This window comes from Leucoraja erinacea, unplaced genomic scaffold (assembly GCF_028641065.1).
Source record: "Leucoraja erinacea ecotype New England unplaced genomic scaffold, Leri_hhj_1 Leri_425S, whole genome shotgun sequence".
Lineage (NCBI taxonomy): Eukaryota > Metazoa > Chordata > Chondrichthyes > Rajiformes > Rajidae > Leucoraja > Leucoraja erinaceus.
The window spans coordinates 1-25,000 of NW_026576326.1; the positions used below are offsets into that span (position 1 = coordinate 1).

The window sequence follows — 25,000 nt, forward strand, 5'->3', positions numbered from 1 at the left end:
GGGTGGTGGGTGTATGGGAACGTGCTGCCGGGGAAGGTAGATGAGGAAAGGACTATCGCAACGTTTAAGAAACATTAGACACGTACGTGGATAGGACAGGTCTAGAGGGATATGGGCCAATTGCAGGCAGATGTGAATAGTGTGGATGGGACATGTTGGTCGGTGTGGGCAAGTTGGGCTGAAGGGCCTGTTTCCAAGCTGTAAAACGCAATGACGTTGCACTTGGGCTAAATGCACAGTCTTTTACCCAGAGCAGTGGAATCAAGAATCAGAGGATATAGGGTTAAGGTGAGAGTTTAATGGCAAAGTTAAGTTAAAGACTTAAGTGTATTTACAAACCAAACACATAAGCCAAATTTAGAGATACAGCGCGGAAACAGGCCCTTTGGCCCACCGAGCCCGTGCCGACCAGCGATCAACAGACCGATTCCTGGGATGTCAGGACTTTCATATGAAAACTGGATAGACTCGGCTTGTACTCGCTAGAATTTAGAAGATTGAGGGGGGATCTTATGGAAACGTCCAACATTCTTAAGGGGTTGGACAGGCTAGATGCAGGAAGATTGTTCCCGATGTTGGGGAAGTCCAGAACAAGGGGTCACAGTTTAAGGATAAGGGGGAAATCTTTTAGGACCGAGATGAGGAAAACATTTTTCACACAGAGAGTGGTGAATCTGTGGAATTCTCTCCCGCAGAGGTCACACAGTTCATTGGCTATATTTAAGAGGGAGTTAGATGTGGCCCTTGTGGCTAAGGGGATCAGGGGGGTATGGAGAGAAGGCAGGTACAGGATACTGAGTTGGATGATCAGCCATGATCATATTGAATGGCGGTGCAGGCTCGAAGGGCCGAATGGCCTCTACTCCTGCACCTATTTTCTATGTTTCTATGTTTCAACGCACACCCACTCCTGCAACCCACTTTCGGTGGGCGGCGCGACTCTCGTCAGCAGCAGCCTCTGCAGTCCGTCTGTGTTTTTATTATTTTTTGTCTCGTTTTTATGTAGTTTTTGTTATTTTTTTTTGTTGGGGTGTGTGTGTGGGGGTAACTTTAAAATCTTTCCCCTGCACGGGAGACCCGACCTTTTCTTTGTCGGGTCTCCGTGTCGTTGGGGCTGCAACGTGGAGCGGCCTCCAACCGGAACGACCTGGGGTTTCAGCTGCGGAGCTGCCGACTACTCCCCGTCGCAGAGCTGGCCGAGTCCGGAGCGGGTGGAGTGGTGGTGGAGCGCTGCTGCTGCTGCTGCTGCCACCCGACCTTCGGAGATTCGGAGATTCGGAGGCTGCAACTGCGGGTCTGGCGGACGGCGGCACCGGGAACCCGCGGGTCCCTGCTGGCCTGACATCACCGCCCCGCGCGGCTGGGAATGGCCGCGGGACTCTGCGAGCGCACGCCGGGGGCTCTAACAACTAGACCCGGTGTGCGACCTTGCATCACCCGGCGTGGCTTTAATGGCCGCGGGACAATCGCCATCGCCAGCCGGGGGCTTTGACTTTGACTCTGACATCGGGGGGGGGGGGGGAGAGTGCAGTGGAGAGATACGTTTATTTTGCCATCCATCACAGTGATGTGATGGATGTTTATGTAAATTATGTTGTGTCTTGGGTCTATTTGTTTGTAATGTATGGCTGCAGAAACGACATTTCGTTTGGACCTCAAGGGGTCCAAATGACAAATAAATTGTATTGTATTGTATTGTATACTAACACCATCCTACACACTAGGGACAAATCTTTTCATTTACCAAGCCAATTAACCTACAAACCTGTAGGTCCCCGAGCTCTGAAGTCCCCGAACTCCAACGTTCCCGAGCTCCGACATTCCCGAGCTCCGACGTACCCGCTACATACATTCTCCGTGCTTACCACGAGTTTTGATTTTTTTTTTAACTCGGGAGAACTCTTGGAATGATCTCGTACCGTGGGACAGGGGCTATTAATCTACAGAGAACGAGTCTATTGTTGAACTTGCTTTGCGGACAGGGTACGTTACCATTTGAGTGGCCTCACAGGCATTACCGCTCGACTTTACTCCCGTCTCCAGCTGTTCTTGTACAGCTGTGGCAAGGATCGGCACCCTTGAAAGAAATAAAACTTAAGTGTTAGAAAACTGTAAAAAAATAAAAACTGTTCTACAGCTTTCCGAGACGATGCTGTTGACGTGTAGATACAAGAGAGGAGCATGCCAGCTACACGGGGGGGGGGGCAGATGTGTGTGGTGCGTCCGTCACCCCGCCCGTCGGAAACCAGCGCCACTGCGGCGCTAATGTTTTCAACGATGATGAGCCTTTCAGTTTTCGAACAGTTTTCAAGAGAGAGCTAGATAGGGCTCTTAAAAATGGTGGAGGCCGGTTCACTGGATGTATTCAAGAGAGAGTTAATAGATAACCATAAACAATAGGTGCCGGAGTAGAGGCCATTCGGCCCTTCGAGCCAGCGCCGCCATTCAATGTGATCATGGCGGATCATCCAACTCAGTATCCTGTACCTGCCTTCTCTCCATACCCCCTGATCCCTTTAGCCACAAGGGCCACATCTAACTCCCTCTTAAAGGGCTTTCAAGAGAGAGCTAGATAGGGCTCTTAAAAATAGCGGAGTCAGGGGATATGCGGAGAAGGCAGGAACGGGGTACTGATTGGGGATGATCAGCCATGATCACATTGAATGGCGGCGCTGGCTCGAAGGGCCGAATGGCCTCTACTCCGGCACCTATTGTTTATTGTTATCTATTAACTCTCTCTTGAATACATCCAGTGAACCGGCCTCCACCGCCCTCTGAGGCAGAGAATTCCACACACTCACAAATCTCTGGGACTAAAAGTGTTTCCTCATCTAAATGGCCTACCCCTTCTTCTTAAACTGTGACCCCTGGTTCTGGACTCCCCCAAAATCGGGAACATTTTTCCTGCATTTAGGCTGCCCAATCCCTTAAGTTAAATTAAAAAAAATTGTGAGCAATTCTCAGCACCATATCTGAGGATGTGTTGGCTCTGGAGAGGTCCTGGTGGAGGACTGGATCGCAGGGACATAGAGACCACTTCGCGCTGAATTACTCTATACGTCTTCATATTGGGACTTGAGGGCCGGGCCAGGTGAGGCAAGGTGGGGGGGGGGGGGGGGGAAGAGAGGTGCGTTTTAAGGACCACATACGTACAGGTGAGTCTCCTTGTTGGGTCCGAAGCTGTCGTTCATTTCTCGCTGCAGGTGGATGGCCAGGTGTGGGATGCGAAGGATGGGGTCACGCACGTGGACCAGGTGTTGCTCCACACCTGAGGCCGTCTGGCAAAGAGAAGAGAGAAACACCGTGAATCGGGTGCAACCTTCACGTGGGTCCGCCCTGTTTCGACGAATGCAATCAACCCGAAGTGCGCAAACAAATAAGATCAAATAGACCAACTTGTCCTAGAATGGGATGGCGGGACTGTCATATGAGGAAAGATTGAAAAGACTAGGCTTGTATTCACTGGAGTTTAGATGGATGAGGGGGGGGGGATCTTATAGAAACATATAAAATTATAAAAGGACTGGACAAGCTAGATGCAGGAAAAATGTTCCCAATGTTGGGCGAGTCCAGAACCAGGGGCCACACAGTCTTAGAATAAAGGGGAGGTCATTTAAGACTGAGGTGAGGAAAAAACTTTTTCACCCAGAGAGTTGTGAATTTGTGGAATTCCCTGCCACAGAGGGCAGTGGAGGCCAAGTCACTGGATGGGTTTAAGAGAGAGTTAGATAGAGCTCTAGGGGCTGGTGGAGTCAAGGGATGTGGGGAGAAGGCAGGCACGGGTTATTGATTGGGGCCAATCAGCCATGATCACAATGAATGGCGGTGCTGGCTCGAAGGGCCGAATGGCCTCCTCCTGCACCTATTGTCTATGTTTCTCACTTTAGGCTGTGCACGCAAGAAGAAGTAGAAGATTCAGTCGATCAGTTTAGTTTATTGGCACGTGGACCGTGGTGCAGTGAAAAGCTTTTGTTGTGTGCTATCTAGGCTTGGTTAGAGGGGGATGTGGAGAGGATGTTTCCACTGGCGGGAGAGCCTCAGGACCACAGAGGTCCTCGCCTCAGAATTAAAGGATGTTCCTTCAGGAAGGAGATGAGGAGGAGGAATTTCTTTAGTCAGAGGGTTCGATTAATCAGGAATTTATTCTTTTTTCTTTTTTTTCTTTTTTCGGTGGGCGGCGCGACTCTCGTCAGCAGCGGCCTCTGCAGTCCGTCTGTTTTTTTTTTATTATTTTCTGTTTCGTTTAAATGTAGTTTTTAATTATTTTTTGTCGGGGTATGTGTGTGGGGGGCGGGTGTTGGGGGGAACTCTAAAATCTTTCCCCTGCACGGGAGACCCGACCTTTTCTTTGTCGGGTCTCCGTTGTCATTGGGGCTGCTACGTGGAGCGGCCTCCAGCAGGAACGACCTGGGGCTCCAGTCGCGGAGCTGCGGACTTACCCACCATCACGGAGCTGGCCGAGTCCGGAGCGGGTGGAACTGTGGTGGAGCGCTGCTGTGGCCCGACCCCCGGAGATTTGGAAGCTCCTACCGCAGGTCTGTGGACGGAAATACCGGGAGCCCGCGGGTCCCTGGTTGGAGACCGCTTTTCGGGGCTTCCGCAACGGCGACTTCTCCCGCCCGAGTTGCGGGGTTGAAGATTACATGGAGCGGGGCCTTACATCACCGCCCCGCGCGGCTTGGAATTGCCGCGGGACTTTGTGGGCGCCCGCGGGGGCTCCAACACCAAGACCCGGTGCTTGGCCTTGCATCACCCGGCGTGGCTTTAATGGCTGCGGGACATTTAACATCGCCCGCTGGGGGCTTTGACTCTGACATGGGGGGGGAGAGGGGAGTGCAGGGGAGAGATATGGTTTTTTTTGCCTTCCTTCACAGCGAGGAGAAGATGCGCTGTGATGGATGTTTGTGTAAATTGTGTTGTGTCTTGGGTCTTTTTCGTTTTGTATGTATGACTGCAGAAACAACATTTCGTTTGGACCTCAACGGGGTCCAAACGACAAATAAATTGTATTGTATTGTAATTCATTGCCGAGATACGGTGAAAATCTTTTGTTGCGTGCTAACCTGCCCGCGGAGAGACAAAACATGAGTCGACATCACCCCATTTACAGTGTACAGATACATGATAAGGGAATAACGTTTAGTGCAAGGTAAAGCCAGCAAAGTCCGATCAAAGATAGTCCGAGGATCAGCAATGAGGTGGATAGTTGTTCAGGACTGACAAGTTAAACTGATCTCGTCTGACAACAGACAATAGGTGCAGGAGTAGGCCATTCGGCCCTTCGAGCCAGCACCGCCATTCAATGTGGTCATGGCTGATCATCCCCAATCAGTACCCCGTTCCTGCCTTCTCCCCATATCCCCTGACTCCACTATCTTTAAGAGCCCTATCTAGCTCTCTCTTGAAAGCATCCAGAGAACCGGCCTCCACCGCCCTCTGAGGCAGAGAATTCCACAGACTCACCACTCTCTGTGAGAAACAGTGTTTCCTCGTCTCCGTTCTAAATGGCTTACCCCTTATTCTTAAACTGTGTGTGGCCCCTGGTTCTGGACTCCCCCAACATCGGGAACATGTTTCCTGCCTCTGGCTTGACCAAACCCTTAACAATCTTATATGTTTAAATTAGATATCCTCTCATCCTTCTAAACTCCAGAGTGTACAAGCCCAGCCGCTCCATTCTCTCAGCATATGACAGTCCCGCCATCCCGGGAATTAACCTGGTGAACCTACGCTGGGCTCCCTCAATAGCAAGAATGTCCTTCCTCAAATTAGGGGACCAAAACTGCACACAATACTCCAGGTGTGGTCTCACTAGGGCTCTGTACAAATGCAGAAGGACCTCTTTGCTCCTATACTCAACTCCTCTTGTGATAAAGGCCAACATGCCATTCGCTTTCTCCACTGCCTGCTGTACCTGCATGCTTAGTTGGTGGATAGTTGTTCAGGACTGACAAGTTAAAGTGATCTCGTCTGCCTGCAGACGATCCCTCTATTCCCTGCATTTCCATGTGTCTTATCCTCTTAAACCCCACTATCGCCTCTGCCTCCGCCTCCACCTCCACCACCACCCCTGGCAGCACGTCCCTGCCACCCACCACGCTCTGTGTTCCAAAACCTGCCCCACATATCTCCATTCACGGTGGCACAGCGGTAGAGTTGCTGCCTTTCAGCGCCAGAGATCCGGGTTTGATCCTGACACGGAACAAAGTTTTTTCAATGTACCTTGGTACACAGGACAATAGTAAACCGATGCTCACTTAAAGGCCTGTCCCACTTACGCGACTTTTCCGGCGACTAGCCGGCACCCGTCATAGGTCGTTGCAGGTCGCCGAAAATGTTCAACATGTTGAAAATCCAGCGGCGACCAGAAAGACGTCTACGACTCTTTGGGCGACTACTCACAACCATACAGTGAGGAAGGACATTATTGCCATAGAGGGAGTGCAGAGAAGGTTCACCAGACTGATTCCTGGGATGTCAGGACTGTCTTATGAAGAAAGACTGGATAGACTTGGTTTATACTCTCTAGAATTTAGGAGATTGAGAGGGGACCTTATAGAAACTTACAAAATTCTTAAGGGGTTGGACAGGCTAGATGCAGGAAGATTGTTCCCGATGTTGGGGAAGTCCAGGACAAGGGGTCACAGCTTAAGGATAAGGGGGAAATCCTTTAAAACCAAGATGAGAAGAACTTTTTTCACACAGAGAGTGGTGAATCTCTGGAACTCTCTGCCACAGAGGGTAGTCGAGGCCAGTTCATTGGCTAAGAGGGAGTTAGATGTGGCCCTTGTGGCTAAGGGGATCAGAGGGTATGGAGAGAAGGCAGGTACGGGATACTGAGTTGGATGATCAGCCATGATCATATTGAATGGCGGTGCAGGCTCGAAGGGCCGAATGGCCTCTACTCCTGCACCTATTGTCTATGTTTCTATGGGCGAAGGTGCTCGGGGCAATTACTCGAGCGGGAGCTTCCCGGAGCTCCCACAACGCGACTTCTCCAGCCCGTATCGCGGGGTTGTAATGACCCGGACCGGGACCGTACATCACCCGGCGCGGCTTCATGGCCGCGGGACTCACCAATGCCCGTGGGGGTTCCAACCTTGTACTTTCAGACCGGGAGCGGGGCCGTAAATCGCCCCGCGCGGCCTAAAATGGCCGTGGGACTTATCATCACCCGCCTGGGGCTTGGACATCGGGAGAGAAATTGAGAGCAGGGGAGAGAAAAGACTTTGCCTTCCATCACACTGGGTTCACTGTGATGGGTGTTTGTGTGAATTTAATTGTGTGTATGTCTGTAGGACATTGTCTTTGTTTGTATGGCTGTGGAAACAAAATTTCGTTTGAGTCTCACTGGGGCTCAAATGACAATAAATTTGTATTGTATTGTATTGTATGTGAAACCTGCTCACCTTCACCAAAACCCTGCCAGCCACGGTGAGGTCCCGGTCAAACCAGGTGTTCCAGATGCCACCGCCGTAACATTCCACCCCCACCTGGAGGTAGCCCGCGTGTATCTTCTTGGACCTGACCTTCACCTGGTGGTGGAAACAAATGCAGAACATTGACAAACAGTTATAACCATATAACAATGGCAGCACGGAAACAGGCCATCTCGGCCCTTCTAGTCCGTGCCGAACACTTACTCTCACCTAGTCCCATCTACCTGCACTCAGACCATAACCCTCCATTCCTTTCCCGTCCATATACCTATCCAATTTATTTTTAAATGATAAAATCGAACCTGCCTCCACCACTTCCACTGGAAGCTCATTCCACACAGCTACCAGTCTCTGAGTAAAGAAGTTCCTCCTCATGTTACCCCTAAACTTCTGCCCCTTAATTCTCAAATCATGTCCTCTTGTTTGAATCTTCCCTACTCTCAGTGGAAAAAGCTTAACCACATCAACTCTGTCTATCCCTCTCATCATTACTTTTAAAGACCTCTATCAAGTCCCCCCTTAACCTTCTGCGCTCCAAAGAATAAAGACCTATCTTGTTCAACCTTTCTCTGTAACTTAGGTGCTGAAACCCAGGCAACATTCTAGTAAATCTCCTCTGTACTCTCTCTATTTTGTTGACATCTTTCCTGAAGTTGAAGGGTCAAATACAAAATTCCCACTCCCTCTGGGTATCATCGGGAGTTGCTGATGCAAACTCACCCGTAAACAAGGACTGTCCGTGTGTGCTCCAACCATGCTGAACCCATTGCCTGCCTTGTACTTGCCTCCCACGGCAAAGGCGATTATAGTCGAGTAGTTCCTGGTCATATAGTACTGTTTGAAAACAAACAAGAGTAACACACGGGTTCAGTCGGCAAGAAGACGTACATAGAGTCACGGAGTGATACAGTGTGGAAACGGGCCCTTCGGACCAACTTGCCCACACCGGCCAACATGTCCCAGCTACACTAGTCCCACCTGCCTGCGTTTGGTCCATATCCCTCCAAACCTGTCCTATCTATCCATGTGTTTAAGAGGGAACTGCAGATGCTGGAGAATCGAAGGTTACACAAAAAGCTGGAGAAACTCAGCGGGTACAGCAGCATCTATGGAGGCAAGGAAATAAGCAACGTTTCGGGCCGAAACGTTGCCTATTTCCTTCGCTCCATAGATGCTGCTGCACCCGCTGAGTTTCTCCAGCTTTTTTGTGTAACTATCTATCCATGTAACTGGCAAACTGCTTCGTAAATGTTGGGATAGTCCCAGCCAGGACTACCTCCTCTGGCAGCTCGTTCCATACACCCACCACCCTTTGTGTGAAAAGGTTACCCCCTCAGACTCCTATTAAATCCAGGAGCCACAGTCTTAGAATATGGTGGTGCAAGCTCGAAGGGCCGAATGGCCTACTCCTGCACCTATTTTCTATGTTTCTAATAAAGGGGAGGTCATTTACGACTGAGGTGAGAAAAAAACTTTTTCACCCAGAGAGTTGTGAATTTGTGGAATTCCCTGCCACAGAGGGCAGTGGAGGCCAAGTCACTGGATGGATTTAAGAGAGAGTTAGGTATAGCTCTAGGGGCTAGTGGAGTCAAGGGATATGGGGAGAAGGCCGGCACGGGTTATTGATAGCGGGCCATGATCAGCCTTGATCACAATGAATGGCGGTGCTGGCTCGAAGGGCCGAATGGCCTCCTCCTGCACCTATTTCCTACGTTTCTATGTCCTCTGGTCCTCGATTCTCCTACTCTGGGCAAGAGACTCAGTGCATCTACCCGATCAATGCCTCTCATGATTTTATACACATGAGCTGCCGCAGAAGCCCAAATCCGGTCCCGTCTGGGAAACATTGTTGTGTGGAAGAGAGGCCATTTGGAACCATCCTCTCCATGTCCACTCTACCCAGGTGCCGACAACTCCCTTGATTCACGTCTCTGCTTAGCTCAGCCAAACTTACAAACAGGCCACCCACATGTGTACAGATACAGGATTAACAGATTCTCATTTAATAGACTCATAGAGTGATACAGCGTGGATAACAGGCCCTTCGCTACAACATGCCCACCGACACACCGACTCCTTATTCTTAAACTGTGGCCCCTGGTTCTGGACTCCCCCAACATCGGGAACATGTTGTTTAAGAAGGATTGTCTGAAGAAGGGTTTCGGCCCGAAACGTTGCCTATTTCCTTCGCTCCATAGATGCTGCTGCACCCGCTGAGTTTCTCCAGCTTTTTTTGTGTACCATCGGGAACATGTTTCCTGTCTCTAGCATGTCGAAACCCTGAATAATCTTATATGTTTCAATAAGATTATTCTTCCCACAGGCTATAAGACTGTTAAATGGACTTTGCCCCCTGCCAAATATCGCGCACAAACCCCCACACTGCAGCAGAGCCACTGCTGTGCCGCTGCCGGTCGGAACGGCTGTTGAATGTTTAGTAGAGTGTTAAATTTGTTCATGACATGTATTTTTTATTTTTATTTCTATTTATTTTTTCATGTACACTGAATGGACACTGGTTGAGCAACGTTTTTTTGTTTCCTCTGGGTATGCGAATACTCAGGAAATGACAATAAAGATATACAATACAATACAATACAAGATCCACTCTCATCCTGCTAAACTCCACAGAGTGTACAAGCCCAGACGCACTATTCTCTCAGCATATGACAGTCCCGCTGAGAGACTCCAGTCTATCGGGACGGCTTTTGATGGGAATTCCCGGCACAAGTAGCTGCCGTTTATGTGTTCGCCCCGTCGACCCTCACTCACCTTGCTGGCAGGTTCCACATCCCAGTGATCGGTCTCCTTCAGCTCCTGGAAACCAGCAGTCCGCAGACGCCGCTTGCAGGCTTCAATAACTGCAATAAGAGCAGAGGTGAATGAATACTTTCAGCGGGATGCTGCCTGTCCCGCTGAGTTCCTCCAGCATTTTGTGTCTATCTTCAAGATTCAAGAAATTTATTGCCATGTCAACAAGTTGATAGGAATGTGTCTTGGTTCGCTCTCAGACAGATACAATACAGTACAATACAACCACCACATACACCACAATAGATAATACAGACAATACCATATGGAGGACAATATATACAGGAAGGACAGTACCCAGCAGCGTCATGTTAAGCGTAATTGCAAGTGCAAAAAAAAAGTGCAAAGTGATTAGTGCAAATTCAAATCTCTGATGGCTTGTAGGTAGGTGCTGTCTCTGAAGCGAGATGTTTTACTTTTAATGCTTCTATATCTCCTTTCTGATGGGAGGAGATTAAAGAGGTAATGTGCCGGGTGAGAGTGGTCTGCTATGATTTTCCTGGCCTTTCTGGTGAGTCTTGTTGAGTAAAGTGATGTCACTGAGGGAAGTCTGCTGCAACCGATGATCTTAGAAGCTCGGCGCACTATTCTCTCCAGCCAAATCTTATCCTGCGAGGTTGTGTGACCATAGAAACATAGACAATAGGTGCAGGAGTAGGCCATTCGGCCCTTCGAGCCTGCACCGCAAGGGCCTGCACCGCCATTCAATATGATCATGGCTGATCATCCAACTCAGTATCCCGTACCTGCCTTCTCTCCATACCCCCTGATCCCCTTAGCCACAAGGGCCACATCTAACTCCCTCTTAAATATAGCCAATGAACTGGCCTCAACTACCCTCTGTGGCAGAGAGTTCCAGAGATTCACCACTCTCTGTGTGAAAAAAGTTCTTCTCATCTCGGTTTTAAAGGATTTCCCCCTTATCCTTAAGCTGTGACCCCTTGTCCTGGACTTCCCCAACATCGGGAACAATCTTCCTGCATCTAGCCTGTCCAACCCCTTAAGAATTTTGTAAGTTTCTATAAGATCCCCTCTCAATCTTCTAAATTCTAGAGAGTATAAACCAAGTCTATCCAGTCTTTCTTCATAAGACAGTCCTGACATCCCAGGAATCAGTCTGGTGAACAGTCTCTGCACTCCCTCTATGGCAATAATGTCCTTCCTCAGATTTGGAGACCAAAACTGTACGCAATACCAGACAAAACTGTACCATACCAGACAAGCATGGAGAAGGTGAGTATGCTTTCTATGGTAGACCTATAGAAGTGGGTCATGGCTGGTCGACCGACCCTGAATTTTTTAAGCTGCCGCAGGAAGTAGAGTCGCTTGTGGCACTTACTGATTATGAGACTGGTGTTGAGCTCCCATGATAGGGATTGATGTATAGTGGTCCCGAGGAACTTAAAGGAGGTGACCCTCTCAACCACCTCTCCATTGATGAAGAGAGGGAGGAGGGGGGTGGCCCTCTTTCTGAAATCAACAACCAGCTCCTTAGTTTTTGAGATAATAATAATAATAATAATTTTATTTATAGAGCACTTTAAAAACAATCATAGTTGCAACAAAGTGCTGTACATCACTAATCATTGACAAAAAAGTGAATACACACCAAAAATAACAATCAAAAGAAATCGTAGGAAAAGACATGTAAAATAAAGAAACATCAAAAACACCACAAGCAGAAGCAAAGCCTCAGGCATGGTCAAAAGCCAGGGAGTACAAATGTGTTTTAACACTGGATTTGAAGATGGACAGAGAGGGGGCCTGTCTGATGTGCAACGGCAGGGTGTTCCAGAGTGCCGGAGCAGCAACAGAGAAGTTAAGTATGAGGTTGTTGTTCTCACACCACCTTACTAGCTCCTCTACTTCACTACGGTAAACGGTTTCGATGTTATTGGTAATCAGACCTGCCACAGATGTGGCATCTGCAAACTTAAATAACAAGACAGAGTCAGAGTGTGAACAGCAAAAATGTGTGTATACAGAGTACAGAAGAGGTGATAAAACGCAACCCTGGTGGGCGCCGATGTTCAGGAACATGGTTACCAATTTTTATCACCTGTTTTCTGTCACATACAAAGCTATAGATCCATTTACATAGAGATGAGTTGACCCCCAGTTCCTGTAAAGCAGCATCAGTGTAAACCAGCATCTGCAGTTCCTTCCTAAACATTCCTTGTTTAGGTTTATTATTGTCATGTGTACCGAGGTACAGTGAAAATAAGATATCATACAATAGGCAATAGGTGCAGGAGTAGCCCATTTGGCCCATCTAGTCAGCACCGCCATTCAGTGATCATCCGCAATCAGTACCCCGTTCCTGCCTTCTCCCCATATCCCCTGACCCCGCTATCTTTAAGAGCCCTATCTAGCTCTCTCTTGAAAGCATCCAGAGAACCAGCCTCCACCGCCCTCTGAGGCAGAGAATTCCACAGACTCACCACTCTCTGTGCGAAAAAGTGTTTCCTCATCTCCGTTCTAAATGGCTTACCTCTTATTCTTAAACTGTGTGTGTGGCCCCTGGTTCTTGACTCCCCCCAACATCGGGAACATGTTTCCTGCCTCTAGCGTGTCCAAGCCCTTAACAATCTTACATGTTTCAATAAGATCCTCTCTTATCCTTCTAAACCCCAGAGTGTACAAGCCCAGCCGCTCCATTCTCTCAGCATATGACAGTCCCGCCATCCCGGGAATTAATCTTGTGAACCTACGCTGCACTCCCTCGATAGCAAGAATGTCCTTCCTCAAATTAGGGGAGCAAAACTACACACGGATAAACTCAAGCCAGATTCTAGTACAATGAGCAGAACAAAGAGGAATATACAGAGTGCAGAGTGTAGTTCTCAGCATTGTAGCGCATCAGTTCCACAGACAAAGTCCAATGTCCACAATGGGGTAGAGGTGAATCAGACAGTACCCTTGCTCATGGAAGGGCCGTTCAGAAGCCTGATAACAGGGGAAGAAGCTGTTCCCCGTGGGCCTGTCCCACTTAGGCGACTCTTTAGGCGACAGTCAGAGACTAGTTTTAATGGAATTCACCTCGACACCTGGCGCCAACCTATGACAGCAAAAATTGTCGCCACTGTCACCGAAAATGCGACAATTCTGCGGCAGTCGCCCAATAAATCACCGAAGTGGGACAGGTGGTGCGCGCTTTCAAGCTTCTATACCATATAACCATATAAGAATTACAGCACGGAAACAGGCCATCTCGGCCCTACAAGTCCATGCCGAACAAATTTTTTTCCCCTTAGTCCCACCTGCCTGCACTCGTACCATAACCCTCCATTCCCTTCTCATCCATATGCCTATCCAATTTATTTTTAAATGATACCAATGAACCTGCCTCCACCACTTCCACTGGAAGCTCATTCCACACCGCCACCACTCTCTGCGTAAAGAAGTTCCCCCTCATATTACCCCTAAACTTCTGTCCCTTAATTCTCAAGTCATGTCCTCTTGTTTGAATCTTCCCTATTCTCAAAGGGAAAAGCTTGTCCACATCAACTCTGTCTATCCCTCTCATCATTTTAAAGACCTCTATCAGGTCCCCCCTTAACCTTCTGCGCTCCAGAGAATAAAGACCTAACTTATTCAACCTATCTCTGTAACTTAGTTGTTGAAACCCAGGCAACATTCTTGGACATTTTGTGCTATACCTTCTGCCCGGATTTGAGAGGGGAGAAGAAGGAATAACTGGAATGCCAGGGTTAAGTTGGCTGCTTTCCTGAGGCAGCGTGAACCTCTCTCCCAACAGGCAAAAGGTATAAAGGTGCATAAAGGTACACACCTCCAGATACAGGGACAGTTTCTTCCCGGCTGTTATCAGGCAACTGAATCAACCTACCACCGACCAAAGAGCGGTCCTGAACTTCCATCTGCCTCATTGGTGACCCTCGGGACTATCCTTGATCGGACTTTGCTGGCTTTACCTTGCACTAAACGTTATTCCCTTATCATGTATCTGTAAGGAAGAACTGCAGATGCTGGTGAAAATCGAAGGTAGACACAAAATGCTGGAGTGACTGCGGGCGAGGCAGCATCTATGGAGAGAAGGAATGGATGACGTTTTCAGTCGAGATTGGTCTCGATCCGAAACGTCACCCATTCCTTCTCTCCAGAGATGCTGCCTGTCCAGCATTTTGTGTCTCCCTTTGTCATGTATCGACACACTGTGGACGGCTCGACTGTAATCATGTGTTGTCTTTCCGCTGACTGGACAGCACGCAACAGAAGCTTTTCCCTGTACCTCGGTACACGTGACAATAAACTAAACTAAGTGACAATAAACTAAACTAACAAAACTAAACTGTAGTCGTTGGGGAGTCTGGTCTGGTCTGTTGTCGGACTTGGACAAGAGGTTCACTTGCTATCCTCTTTTCGATCTTCCTACCACAAGTTTCAGCTAGCTCAGCGTACCTTTGGTCTTATCATTTGCACCTTCTGCAATTGGTGATGGGATATGCGACAAATCGCCAGTCTGTTCCACGGACTTTGGACCCCACTGATATCAAGCAGCTTCTCCAAAGCAATTATTTGAGCTCCTTTTTATGGCCACCTTGCTTCTGGAAACCTTGACCCTTGGTAACATAGATTGTTGTTATCTGTATCTTGGTATTTGCAGAGTCGGCCGTATGCAACAGTCGTTCACAGGGCAAGAGATTGTGTGCATCTACCCGATCTATTCCTCTCATGATTTTATACACCTCTATAAGATCACCTATTGAGGGACCTTGTGGCTAAGGGGATCAGAGGGTATGGAGAGAAGGCAGGTACGGGATACTGAGCTGGATGATCAGCCATGATCATATTGAAACATAGAAACATAGATATTAGGTGCAGGAGTAGGCCATGGTCGGCCCTTCGAGCCTGCACCGCGCCATTCAATATGATCATGGCTGATCATCCAACTCAGTATCCTGTACCTGCCTTCTCTCCATACCCCCTGATCCCCTTAGCCACAGGATCTAACTCCCTCTTAAATATAGCCAATGAACTGGCCTCAACTACCCTCTGTGGCAGAGAGTTCCAGAGATTCACCACTCTCTGTGTGAAAAAAGTTCTTCTCATCTCGATTTTAAAAAGGGTCCGCTTAAGGATAAGGGGGAAATCCTGAGATGCAGAATAACTTTTTTCACACAGATAGGTGAAATTCTCTGGATGTTTCGATGTGGGCCCTTATTGGCTAAGGGGTCATAGGGGTCTAGAGAGACTGCAGGTAACAGGATACTGAGTTGGATGATCGCCATATCATATTGAATGGCGGTGCCGAAGGGCCGAATGGCCTCTACTCCTGCACCTAATTTCTATGTTTCTATTAAGGGTTTGGACACGCTAGAGGTTCCCGATGTTGGGGGAGTCCCCTTATCCTTAAGCTGTGACCCCTTGTCCTGGACTTCCCTAACATCGGGAACACACATCTTCCTGCATCTAGCCTGTCCAACCCCTTAAGAGGGCGGTAAGTTGAATGGCGGTGCAGGCTCGAAGGGCCGAATGGCCTACTCCTGCACCTAATTTCTATGTTTAAAGATAGCAGAGTCAGGGGATATGGGGAGAAGGCAGGAACGGGGTACTGATTGGGGATGATTAGCCATGATCACATTGAATGGCGGTGCTGGCCCGAAGGGCCGAATGCCTACTTCGGTGCCTATTGTCTATTGTCTTATACAATTGCAACAACACCTCCCAACTTCTATACTCAAGAATACTCAACAGCATCAACTTACCGTGATAGGGGGATACTCCTTCATCCACAAAGGCCAGGAACTCCTTCGCAGCGTTCTGCATCACCTCTTTCAAACTTCTCTGAGCTGCGGACTGAGGAGTGAAGACCAAAAGAACACAATGAATGAATGGATGAATGAACGGGAGAGCAGGAGGAGGCCACCAATACTCACGTGTCCCTCTAATGGGATAGATTGCCAACTTGGAACACTGCAGCTCTGGTCCTCAGCAAACATTGAGTTAGAAACATAGACAATAGGTGCAGGAGTAGGCCATTTGGCCCTTCGAGCCTGCACCGCCATTCAATATGATCATGGCTGATCATCCAACTCAGTATCCTGTTCCTGCCTTCTCTCCATACCCCCTGATCCCTTTAGCCACAAGGGCCACATCTAACTCCCTCTTAAATATAGCCAATGAAATGTGTGGCCTCAACCACCTTCTGTGGCAGAGAATTCCACAGATTCACCACTCTCTGTGTGAAAAATGATTTTCTCATCTCGGTCCTAAAAGATTTCCCCCTTATCCTTAAGCTGTGACCCCTTGTTCTGCACTCTCTGTGTGAAAAATGGTTTTCTCGTTTAGAAGTACAGTGTGGAAACAGGCCCTTCAGCCCGCTTATTCCACACTGACCCACATCACCTGTACGCTAGTTCTATCCCACACACCACGGACAAGTTACTGCAGCCGATTGCTCTACAAACCTGCACGATTTGGGAGTGTGGGACGGAGCACCCGGAGAAAGACCACGCGGTCAATGGGGAGAACATACAAACTCCGTACAGACAGCGCCTGTAGTCAGAATGGAACCCGCGACTCTGAGGCAGCAACTCTACCGCTGCTCCACCGTGCCGCCCTGACAATGAAACACACTCGACTCTGAAGTCAGCGATCGGCTCCTTGGTTTTGTTGGTGTTGAGGGGGAGGGTGTGTGCGTGCGTAACGTTACCATTCAGCCAGGTGTTCTATCCCTCTCCTGTACACTGACTCATCACCACCCATGGCCTGGCCAACAACAACATCCATCCAACAATGGGAGGGTGGTGGCCCGACTCTCTCACTTTCACATTCAGTTTAGTTTCACATTAGTTTTCAGATTCAATTTTAGATTCTGTCACGCACGGCAAATTGTCCTTGTTCTCGTGAAAGTCACAGTCAACAGATCGAGTAGGAGCAGATTTAGGCCATTCGGCCCATCAAGTCCAGTCCGCCATTTAATCATTGCTGGCCTATGAAATTCAGAGCGTCTCTGGGGATCCTCCAGTGCTTCTACTCAGCGGTAGCTTGCGTCCTGATGGCATGAACGTTGAATTCTCCCAATTTTGCTAGCCCTGCTGTCTCCTCCCCTTCCTTAACCCTCGAGCTGTCTCCTCCCCCCCCCCCCCCCCCCCCCCCCCCCCCCCCCCCCCCGGGCTCCTCCTCCTCCCTTTTCCTTCTTTCTCCCCCCCTCACCCCCCATCAGTCTGAAGAAGGGTTTCGGCCCGAAACGTCACCTATTTCCTTCGCTCCGTAGATGCTGCTGCACCCTGCTGAGTTTCTCCAGCAATTTTGTGTACCTTCGATCTTCCAGCATCTGCAGTTCCTTCTTGAAAACGCTGTGGAAAGCATCTTGCCTGGAAACATCACCATTTGGTTTGGGAACTGCTCTGCCCAGGACAAGAAGGCTCTGCAGAGAGTAGCGCGTTTGGCCGAACGCACTATGGGAACTTCACTCGCCCCCTCCCCCCCCTGCAGGAACTATACATCAGGAGGTGCAACTCCAGAGCCAACAAGATCATGGGAGACCCCTTCCACTTCCACCCCAGCAACGGACTGTTCCAGCTGCTACGGTCAGGCAAACGCCTCCGTTGCCATGCGGTGAGAACGGAGAGGATGAGAAGGAGTTTCTTCCCAGAGGCCATTCGGACTGTAAACTCCTATCTCACCAGGGTCTAACTCTACTGAACCACTCTACTGTGGTGTGGTGTCTTTTAAAAATTGCTGTTTTTTTACCTTTTTCTTCCCTCCCACAAATATGAAATATGTGAATATGTTCCATTCTGTTTGTTGTTTATTGTCTTTTTGCACAATTCGCGAGCATTTGCCACTTTTCATTTCACTGCACGTCTCGTATGTGTATGTGACAAATAGACTTGACTTGACTTGACTGGGGGGACGGCCGAGAGAGAGGGGGAGGAGCGACATGGGGGGGGGGGGGGGGGGGGAACAACAAAGGGGGGACTGGTGCAGGGGGGAAATTTGTAACTATGTAAGCCCCCTTTATGGACGACTATTTTCATACGGGATCTATCGCAGTCGCTGCCTCAAAAAGGCAGCCAGCATCATCAAAGACCCACACCATCCTGGCCACACACTCATCTTTCCGTTGCCATCAGGGAGAAGGCACAGGAGCCTGAAATCTGCAACATCCAGGTTCAGGAACAGCTTCTTCCCCACAGCCATCAGGCTATTAAACACAACATCAAACAAGCTCTGAAGAATAACTGTCTGTTATTACTATTGCACTTCCTCTGTTTATTTATTGTGTACATATATGGTCTATGGTATATAGTCGATAAAACAGAATTCCTCCTCATAGGCTCCAAATCCCCACTCAGCAAAATCAATAACCCCACTCTCACCATCGACGGCACCACTGTCTCCCCATCTCCCCAGGCCCGCAACCTTGGCGTGATCTTTGATTCCACCCTCTCCCTTGAGCCTCACATCCGCCATGTCATTAAAACCTCCTTCTTTCACCTCCGCAACATCGCCAAACTCAGACCCTCTCTCACACCTCCCGCTGCTGAAAGACTCATCCGTGCCTTCATCTCCTCCCGACTGGACTACTGCAACTCACTTCTCCTTGGCATCAGCTCCACCTACATCAACCGACTCCAACTGGTCCAGAACGCAGCCACCCGACTCACCACCCACACCAAATCCTGGCATCACATCACTCCAGTCCTCAAACAACTTCACTGGCTTCCCATCTCCCACCGGATCACCTACAAAATCCTGGTCCTCACCTACAAAGCCCTCCACCATCTGGCCCCCCCATATCTCACTGACCTCCTCTCCCCCTACCAACCCTCACAGTCCCTCAGATCCACATCAGCCGGTCTCCTCTCCATCCACAAGTCCAACCTCCGCAGTTTTGGGGACAGAGCCTTCTCCAGGGCAGCTCCCAGGCTCTGGAACTCCCTCCCCCAACTAATCCGCAATTCCGTGTCCCTCACCATCTTCCAGTCCCGCCTCAAGACCCATCTCTTCACCTCTGCCTATCCTTAGCCCCACATCCCCCTCCCTTTTCATCTGTGCATTAATTGCCTCATATTGTGTTTTGAATTGAATTCTGTCTTTACTTTGTGTACTAGTCATGTCTCTACTATTTATTTCATTCCCCTTACATGTTTTTCCTCTACCTGCTAAATTTTTGTAAGGTGTCCTTGAGACTCTTGAAAGGCGCCCATAAATAAAATTTATTATTATTATTATTATTATTATATAGACACAGTGAACTTTTATCTCCTGTTCTGTATTATGTTTACATTCTGTTGAGCTGCAGCAAAGCAAGAATTACATTGTCCTATCTCGGACACATGACAATAAAACTCTCTTGACTCTTGCAGGAACAGAATTTCACCATGACAATAAAGTATTCAATTCAATGGCAGAATTAGGCCATTCGGCCCATCATTTAATCAAGGCTGCTCTATCTTTCCTTTCACAACCCCATTCCGCTGCAGTGTTCATGTGAACAGGCAGCTAGGGGTTTCATTTAGTTTATTGTCATGTGTAACCACTGTCCAGTGAAAAGCTGTGGAAGAAAGAACTACGGATGCTGGTGAAAATCAACGGCAGACACAAAATGCTGGAGTAACTCAGCGGGACAGGCAGCATCTCTGGAGAGAAGGAATGGGTGACCTTTCGGGTCGAGACCCTTCTTCAGACCCATGTCAGGGGAGGGTGCGGGACAAAGGTAAGAATGTAGTAGGAGACAGTAAGACTGGTGGGAGAACTGGGAAGGGGGAGGGGATGGAGGGAGGGAAAGCAAGGGGCTACCATGTTAGAGAAGTCAATGTTCATACCGCTGGGGTGTAAACTACCCAAGCGAAATATGAGATGCTGTTATTCCAGTTTGCGGTGGGCCTCACTCTGACAATGGAGGAGGCCCAGGGCAGATAGGTCAGATTAGGAATGCGAGGGGGAGTTGAAGTGCTGAGCCACCGGGAGATCAGGTAGGTTAAGACGGATTGAGCCGAGGTGTCCAGCGAAACGATCGCCGAGCCTGCCCTTGGTCTCGTCGATGTCGAGAAGTTGACACCTGGAACAGCGGATACAGTAGATGAGGTTGTCCAGTGAAAAGCTTTTTTGTTGCGTGCTACCCAGTCAGCGCAAAGGACTATACATGACTGTAATCAATCCGTCCACAGTGTACAGATACAGTATAAAGGGAATAAAACCTAGTACAAAATAATGCCCAGTAAATGATGAGTAAAGTTACTTCGAAGGTCTCCAATGAGGTCGTTTGTCAGGACCACTCTGAAGTTGATGGTGGGATGGTTCAGTTGCCTAATAACAGCTGGGAAGAAACTGTCCCTGAATCTGGAGGTGTGCGTTTTCATCACCTGCCCTAGGAGGCTGACCATCGATCACTAGTTCTATCCTACACACATGAGGGGAAATTTACCGGAGCCAATTAACCTACAAACCTGCATGTATTCAGGTGATGTGGGAGGAAACCAGAGCACCCGGAGAAAGCCCACGCGGTCACGGGGAGAACGTACAAACTCCGTACAGACAGCACCCGTAGTCAGGATCGAACCTGGGACTCTGGTGCTGCGATCCAAGGCTTCTGCATTCATCCAAGGCTTCTGGATGTCCTGCAAGGGCATGTTCTCAGTCCCTGCAGTCTCCTCTCTTGACAATTAAACACTCTTTAACTATGTACAGCAGCTTTGAAAGCGCGTACCACCAGACTCAGGAACAGCTTTCTTCCCCTCCTTTATCGGGTTTCTGAACAGTTGACTTTCTGAAGACAATAGACAATAGGTGCAGGAGGAGGCCATTCGGCCCTTCGAGCCAGCACCGCCATTCAATGTGATCATGGCTGATCATCCCCAATCAGTACCCCGTTCCTGCCTTCTCCCCAAATCCCCTGACTCCGCTATCTTTAAGAACCCTATCTAGCTCTCTCTTGAAAGTATCCAGAGAACCGGGCCTCCACCGCCCTCCGGGGCAGAGAATTCCACAGACTCACAACTCTCTGTGTGGAAAAAGTGTTTCCTCGTCTCTGTTCTAACTGGCTTATCCCTTATTCTTAAAGTGTGGCCCCTGGTTCTGGACTCCCCCAACATCAGGAACATGTTTCTTGCCTCTAGCGTGTCCAAGCCCTTAATAATCTTATATGTTTCAATGAGCTGCTTAATACAATACGTTTCAATATACAATACAATTTATTTGTTGTCATTTGAACCTCATTGAGGTTCAAACGAAATTTGGTTTCTGCAGTCATACACACAAGAAATGTATGTTTGAATAAGTTACGATTAGTTGTTAGGTTCGGTTGGTCGAAGGGGGGGGGGTTACCATTCTATCCCTCTCCTAAATACTGACTCATCAGCACCCATGGTCTAGCCAACATCAACATCTATCCAACAATGGAAGGCAGTGGCCCAACATTCTCACTTTCATATTCAGTTTAGTTTCAGATCAGCTTTTTGTCACGCACGACAAATTGAAATGAGAATCTGTGGAATTCTTGACCGCAGAAGGCTGTGGAGGCCAAGTCAATGGATATTTTTACGGCAGAGATAGATAGATTCTTGATTAGTATGGGTGTCAGGGGTTATGGGGAGAAGGCAGGCGAATGGGGTTGAGAGGGAAAGATAGATCAGCCATGATTGAATGGCGGAGTAGACACAGTCACAGTGTGGAAACAGGCCCTTCGGCCCAACTTACCCACACCAGTCGACATGTCCCAGCTACACTAGTCCCACTTGCCTGCAACTGGTCCAAGATTCAAGATTCAAGATTCAATTTAATTGTCATTTGGACCCCTTGAGGTCCAAACGAAATGCCGTTTCTGCAAACAAATAGACCCAAGACACAACATAATTTACATAAACATCCATCACATCGCTGTGATGGAAGGCCAAAACAACTTATCTCTCCACTGCACTCTCCCCCCCCCACCCCCACCCCCGATGTCAGAGTCAAAGTCAAAGCCCCCGGCTGGCGATGGCGATTGTCCCGCGGCCATTAAAGCCACGCCGGGTGGTGCGAGGTCGCACACCGGGTCTTGGTGTTAGAGCCCCTGGCATGCGCTCGCAGAGTCCCGCGGCCATTCCAAGCCGCGCGGGGCGGTGATGTCAGGCCCCGCTCCAGGAGCTCAAAGAAGTCGCCGTTGCGAGAGCCCTGAAAAGCGGTCTCCCTCCAGGGACCCGCGGGCTCCCGGTGCCGCCGTCCGCCAGACCCGCAGTTGCAGCCTCCGAATCTCCGGAGGTCGAGCCGCAGCAGCAGCAGCGCTCCACCACCGCTCCACCCGCTCTGGACTCGGCCAGCTCCGCGACGGTGAGGTGAGTCGTCGGCACCAGAGTCCCCGGTCTTCTCCTGTTGGAGGCCGCTCCTCATTGCAGCCCCAACAACAACGGAGACCCGACAAGAAAAGGTCGGGTCTCACGTGCAGGGAGAGATTAAAAGTTACCCCCTCCCTCCCCCCCCCCCCCCCCCCCCCCCCCCCCCCCCCCCCCCCACACACACACCCCAACAAAAAATAAACAAAAACTACATAGAAACATAGACAAAAAATAATAAAAACGCGGACGGGCTGCAGAGGCCGCTGCTGACGAGAGTCGCGCCGCCTACCGGAGTCCATATCCCACCAATCCCACCAAAAGTCTTATATCTGCCTATGGCTTGATCAGGGAACCATGCACCTGCACTCCTTGATCCCTCTGCTCTGCAACATTGCCCAGAGGCCGCCCATTCACTGTGTAGGTCAAAAAATGCAACACCTAACACATCTCGGTATTAAATCCCATCAACCATTCCTCAGCCCACCTGGCCGATCGATCCAGATCCTGCTGCAATCTTTCACAGCCATCTTCACTATTCGCCGAACTACTCACTATTGGATCATCAGCAAACTTGCTAATCTTGCCCTCGACGGGCCGAATGGCCTAATTCTGCTCCATGAACTTATGAGTCCCTAGTTCACACGAAATTCGCGGTGTAAATATGTTTATGCTGGGAGTCGGATCCGTGTCTTTTTTAAGAAGTGAAATAGATGCCTGTGAAAGGGTGGGGGGGGGGGGTCCCTCTCCCCCTCCTACAACCCCCAACTCTCTCCCCCCCTTACCCTTCCTGTCCGGATTCAGATTCAGATTCAATTTTAATTGTCATTGTCAGTGTACAGTACAGAGACAACGAAATGCATTTAGCATCTCCCTTGAAGAGCGACATAGCAAACGATTTGAATAAAAAATAAATAAGTGTCCGGGGGGGGGGGGGGGGGGGGGGGGTGGTGGTGATTGGCAGTCACCGAGGTACGTTGTTGAGTAGAGTGACAGCCGCCGGAAAGAAGCTGTTCCTCGACCTGCTGGTTCGGCAACGGAGAGACCTGTAGCGCCTCCCGGATGGTAGGAGGGTAAACAGTCCATGGTTGGGGTGAGAGCAGTCCTTGGCGATGCTGAGCGCCCTCCGCAGACAGCGCTTGCTTTGGACAGACTCAATGGAGGGGAGCGAGGAACCGGTGATGGGTTGGGCAATTTTCACCACCCTCTGCAATGCCTTCTGGTCGGAGACAGAGCAGTTGCCATACCCCCCCCCCCGTGTGTATGGGAGGTGGTCAGTGTGCGTGTGATGCCTCAGCACCCCCGCAACCGCAGGTTGAGGGAACGGGACCCAGCGGTCTCCTCTCCATCCCCTCCCCCTACCCCTTTCTCACCCCCCCCTCTGTGTGTGGGGAGTGGTTAGTATGCGTGTGAAGCCGGATTTCCCCCCTCCCCCCCCCCCCCCACGTTGGGGGAAACAGACCCAGCGGGTCTGCACTTAAGTCTAGTTTCTTATAACATTCTAATGGCATTATTAATCTCTTCCTGCCCAAGGGCCGGGTCTAGATAGTCTGCCTCTTCTAATTCCAGAGTGGGTATTTCCAAACCGTCTAAGAAATTCTCTTCATGGCACCAAGAGCATTTACAGCAGATAAGTTCCACCAGGGAGCAGGTGGCCGGTGCCAATGACAGGCAGCGGCCACTCAGCCCAGCCTCGTCCTACTAGTCCTCGATCCCGAGAGGTATCCCCGGGCAGGCAGACAAACCCAGGGACCACTAGGCCCGACACTTACTTGCTAGCCCCGAGGGGCATCCCTGAGGGACGAGTAACCCTGTGGCCACACGGCCCAGCATCTCCCTGCTAGCCCTCAGCCCCGAAGGGGCTTCCATGGGGGAGGAACGCTGAGGCCACTCATCCCAGCCTTGCCCTGCTAGACCGTGACCTGGACCCTGAAGGGGCATCTCTAGGGGGGTGGGGGGGGGGGGGGGGGGGGACCCTTTGCTGCCACTCGGGCCCAACGTTGCCCTATTAGCCCTCAGACGTGGTGGGGTATCCCTGGGGGAGAAGGAACCCCAGCGGCCAATCAGCCAGTGCTTCCCTGCTAGCCTTGAAGTGGACATTCCTAGGGGTGGGGGGGGGAGGGTGGAGAGGAGGAACCACTCGGCCCAGCTCCTCCCTGCTAGCCCTGAAGGAGTCATCCCTTCAAGGGGTAGAGGAACCCTTGCTGCATCTCAGCCTTGAAGGAGGCATCCCTGGGGGAAGAGGTGCCCCGTGGTCGCTCGGCCCAGCGCCTCCCTGCTAGCCCCCTCCACCTGGTCTTCAGTAGCCCTGGGTACCCTCTCCAAGACAGACGTGAAGCTCACCGTTTGACCTGTTTTTACAAAATGTTAAATGGTCAGCTCGACATAGATTACAAAACCTACACCAAACCCAAATCAATTAGGAGCAGACGAGGGCATTCGATCCAATTTGAGATTCCAGCTACCAAG

The 25,000-nt window shown here is 49.9% G+C and overlaps 1 protein-coding gene across 2 annotated transcripts in view; it reads right to left on the minus strand.

Annotated features, from left to right (window-relative positions):
* Window positions 1–1,616: 1,616 nt before the first annotated feature.
* The window catches only part of LOC129693783 (aspartyl aminopeptidase-like), a 32,019-nt gene continuing 8,635 nt past the window's right edge, over window positions 1,617–25,000 (minus strand). Inside the window, exons 2-8 of one of the 2 annotated variants that reach the window (XR_008722912.1) lie at window positions 15,977–16,067; window positions 10,212–10,300; window positions 8,160–8,273; window positions 7,410–7,535; window positions 3,154–3,278; window positions 1,820–2,077; window positions 1,617–1,780 (exon numbers count right to left, since the gene is read on the minus strand). Coding sequence is in view for 1 of the 2 variants with exons in the window: in XM_055630552.1 (XP_055486527.1) it covers window positions 1,936–2,077; window positions 3,154–3,278; window positions 7,410–7,535; window positions 8,160–8,273; window positions 10,212–10,300; window positions 15,977–16,067 (687 nt within the window). In the remaining variant the exon portion in view is untranslated. Of the gene's footprint in view, window positions 1,781–1,819; window positions 2,078–3,153; window positions 3,279–7,409; window positions 7,536–8,159; window positions 8,274–10,211; window positions 10,301–15,976; window positions 16,068–25,000 lie in introns of those variants that run through there. The other variant, XM_055630552.1, reaches the window with a different exon arrangement.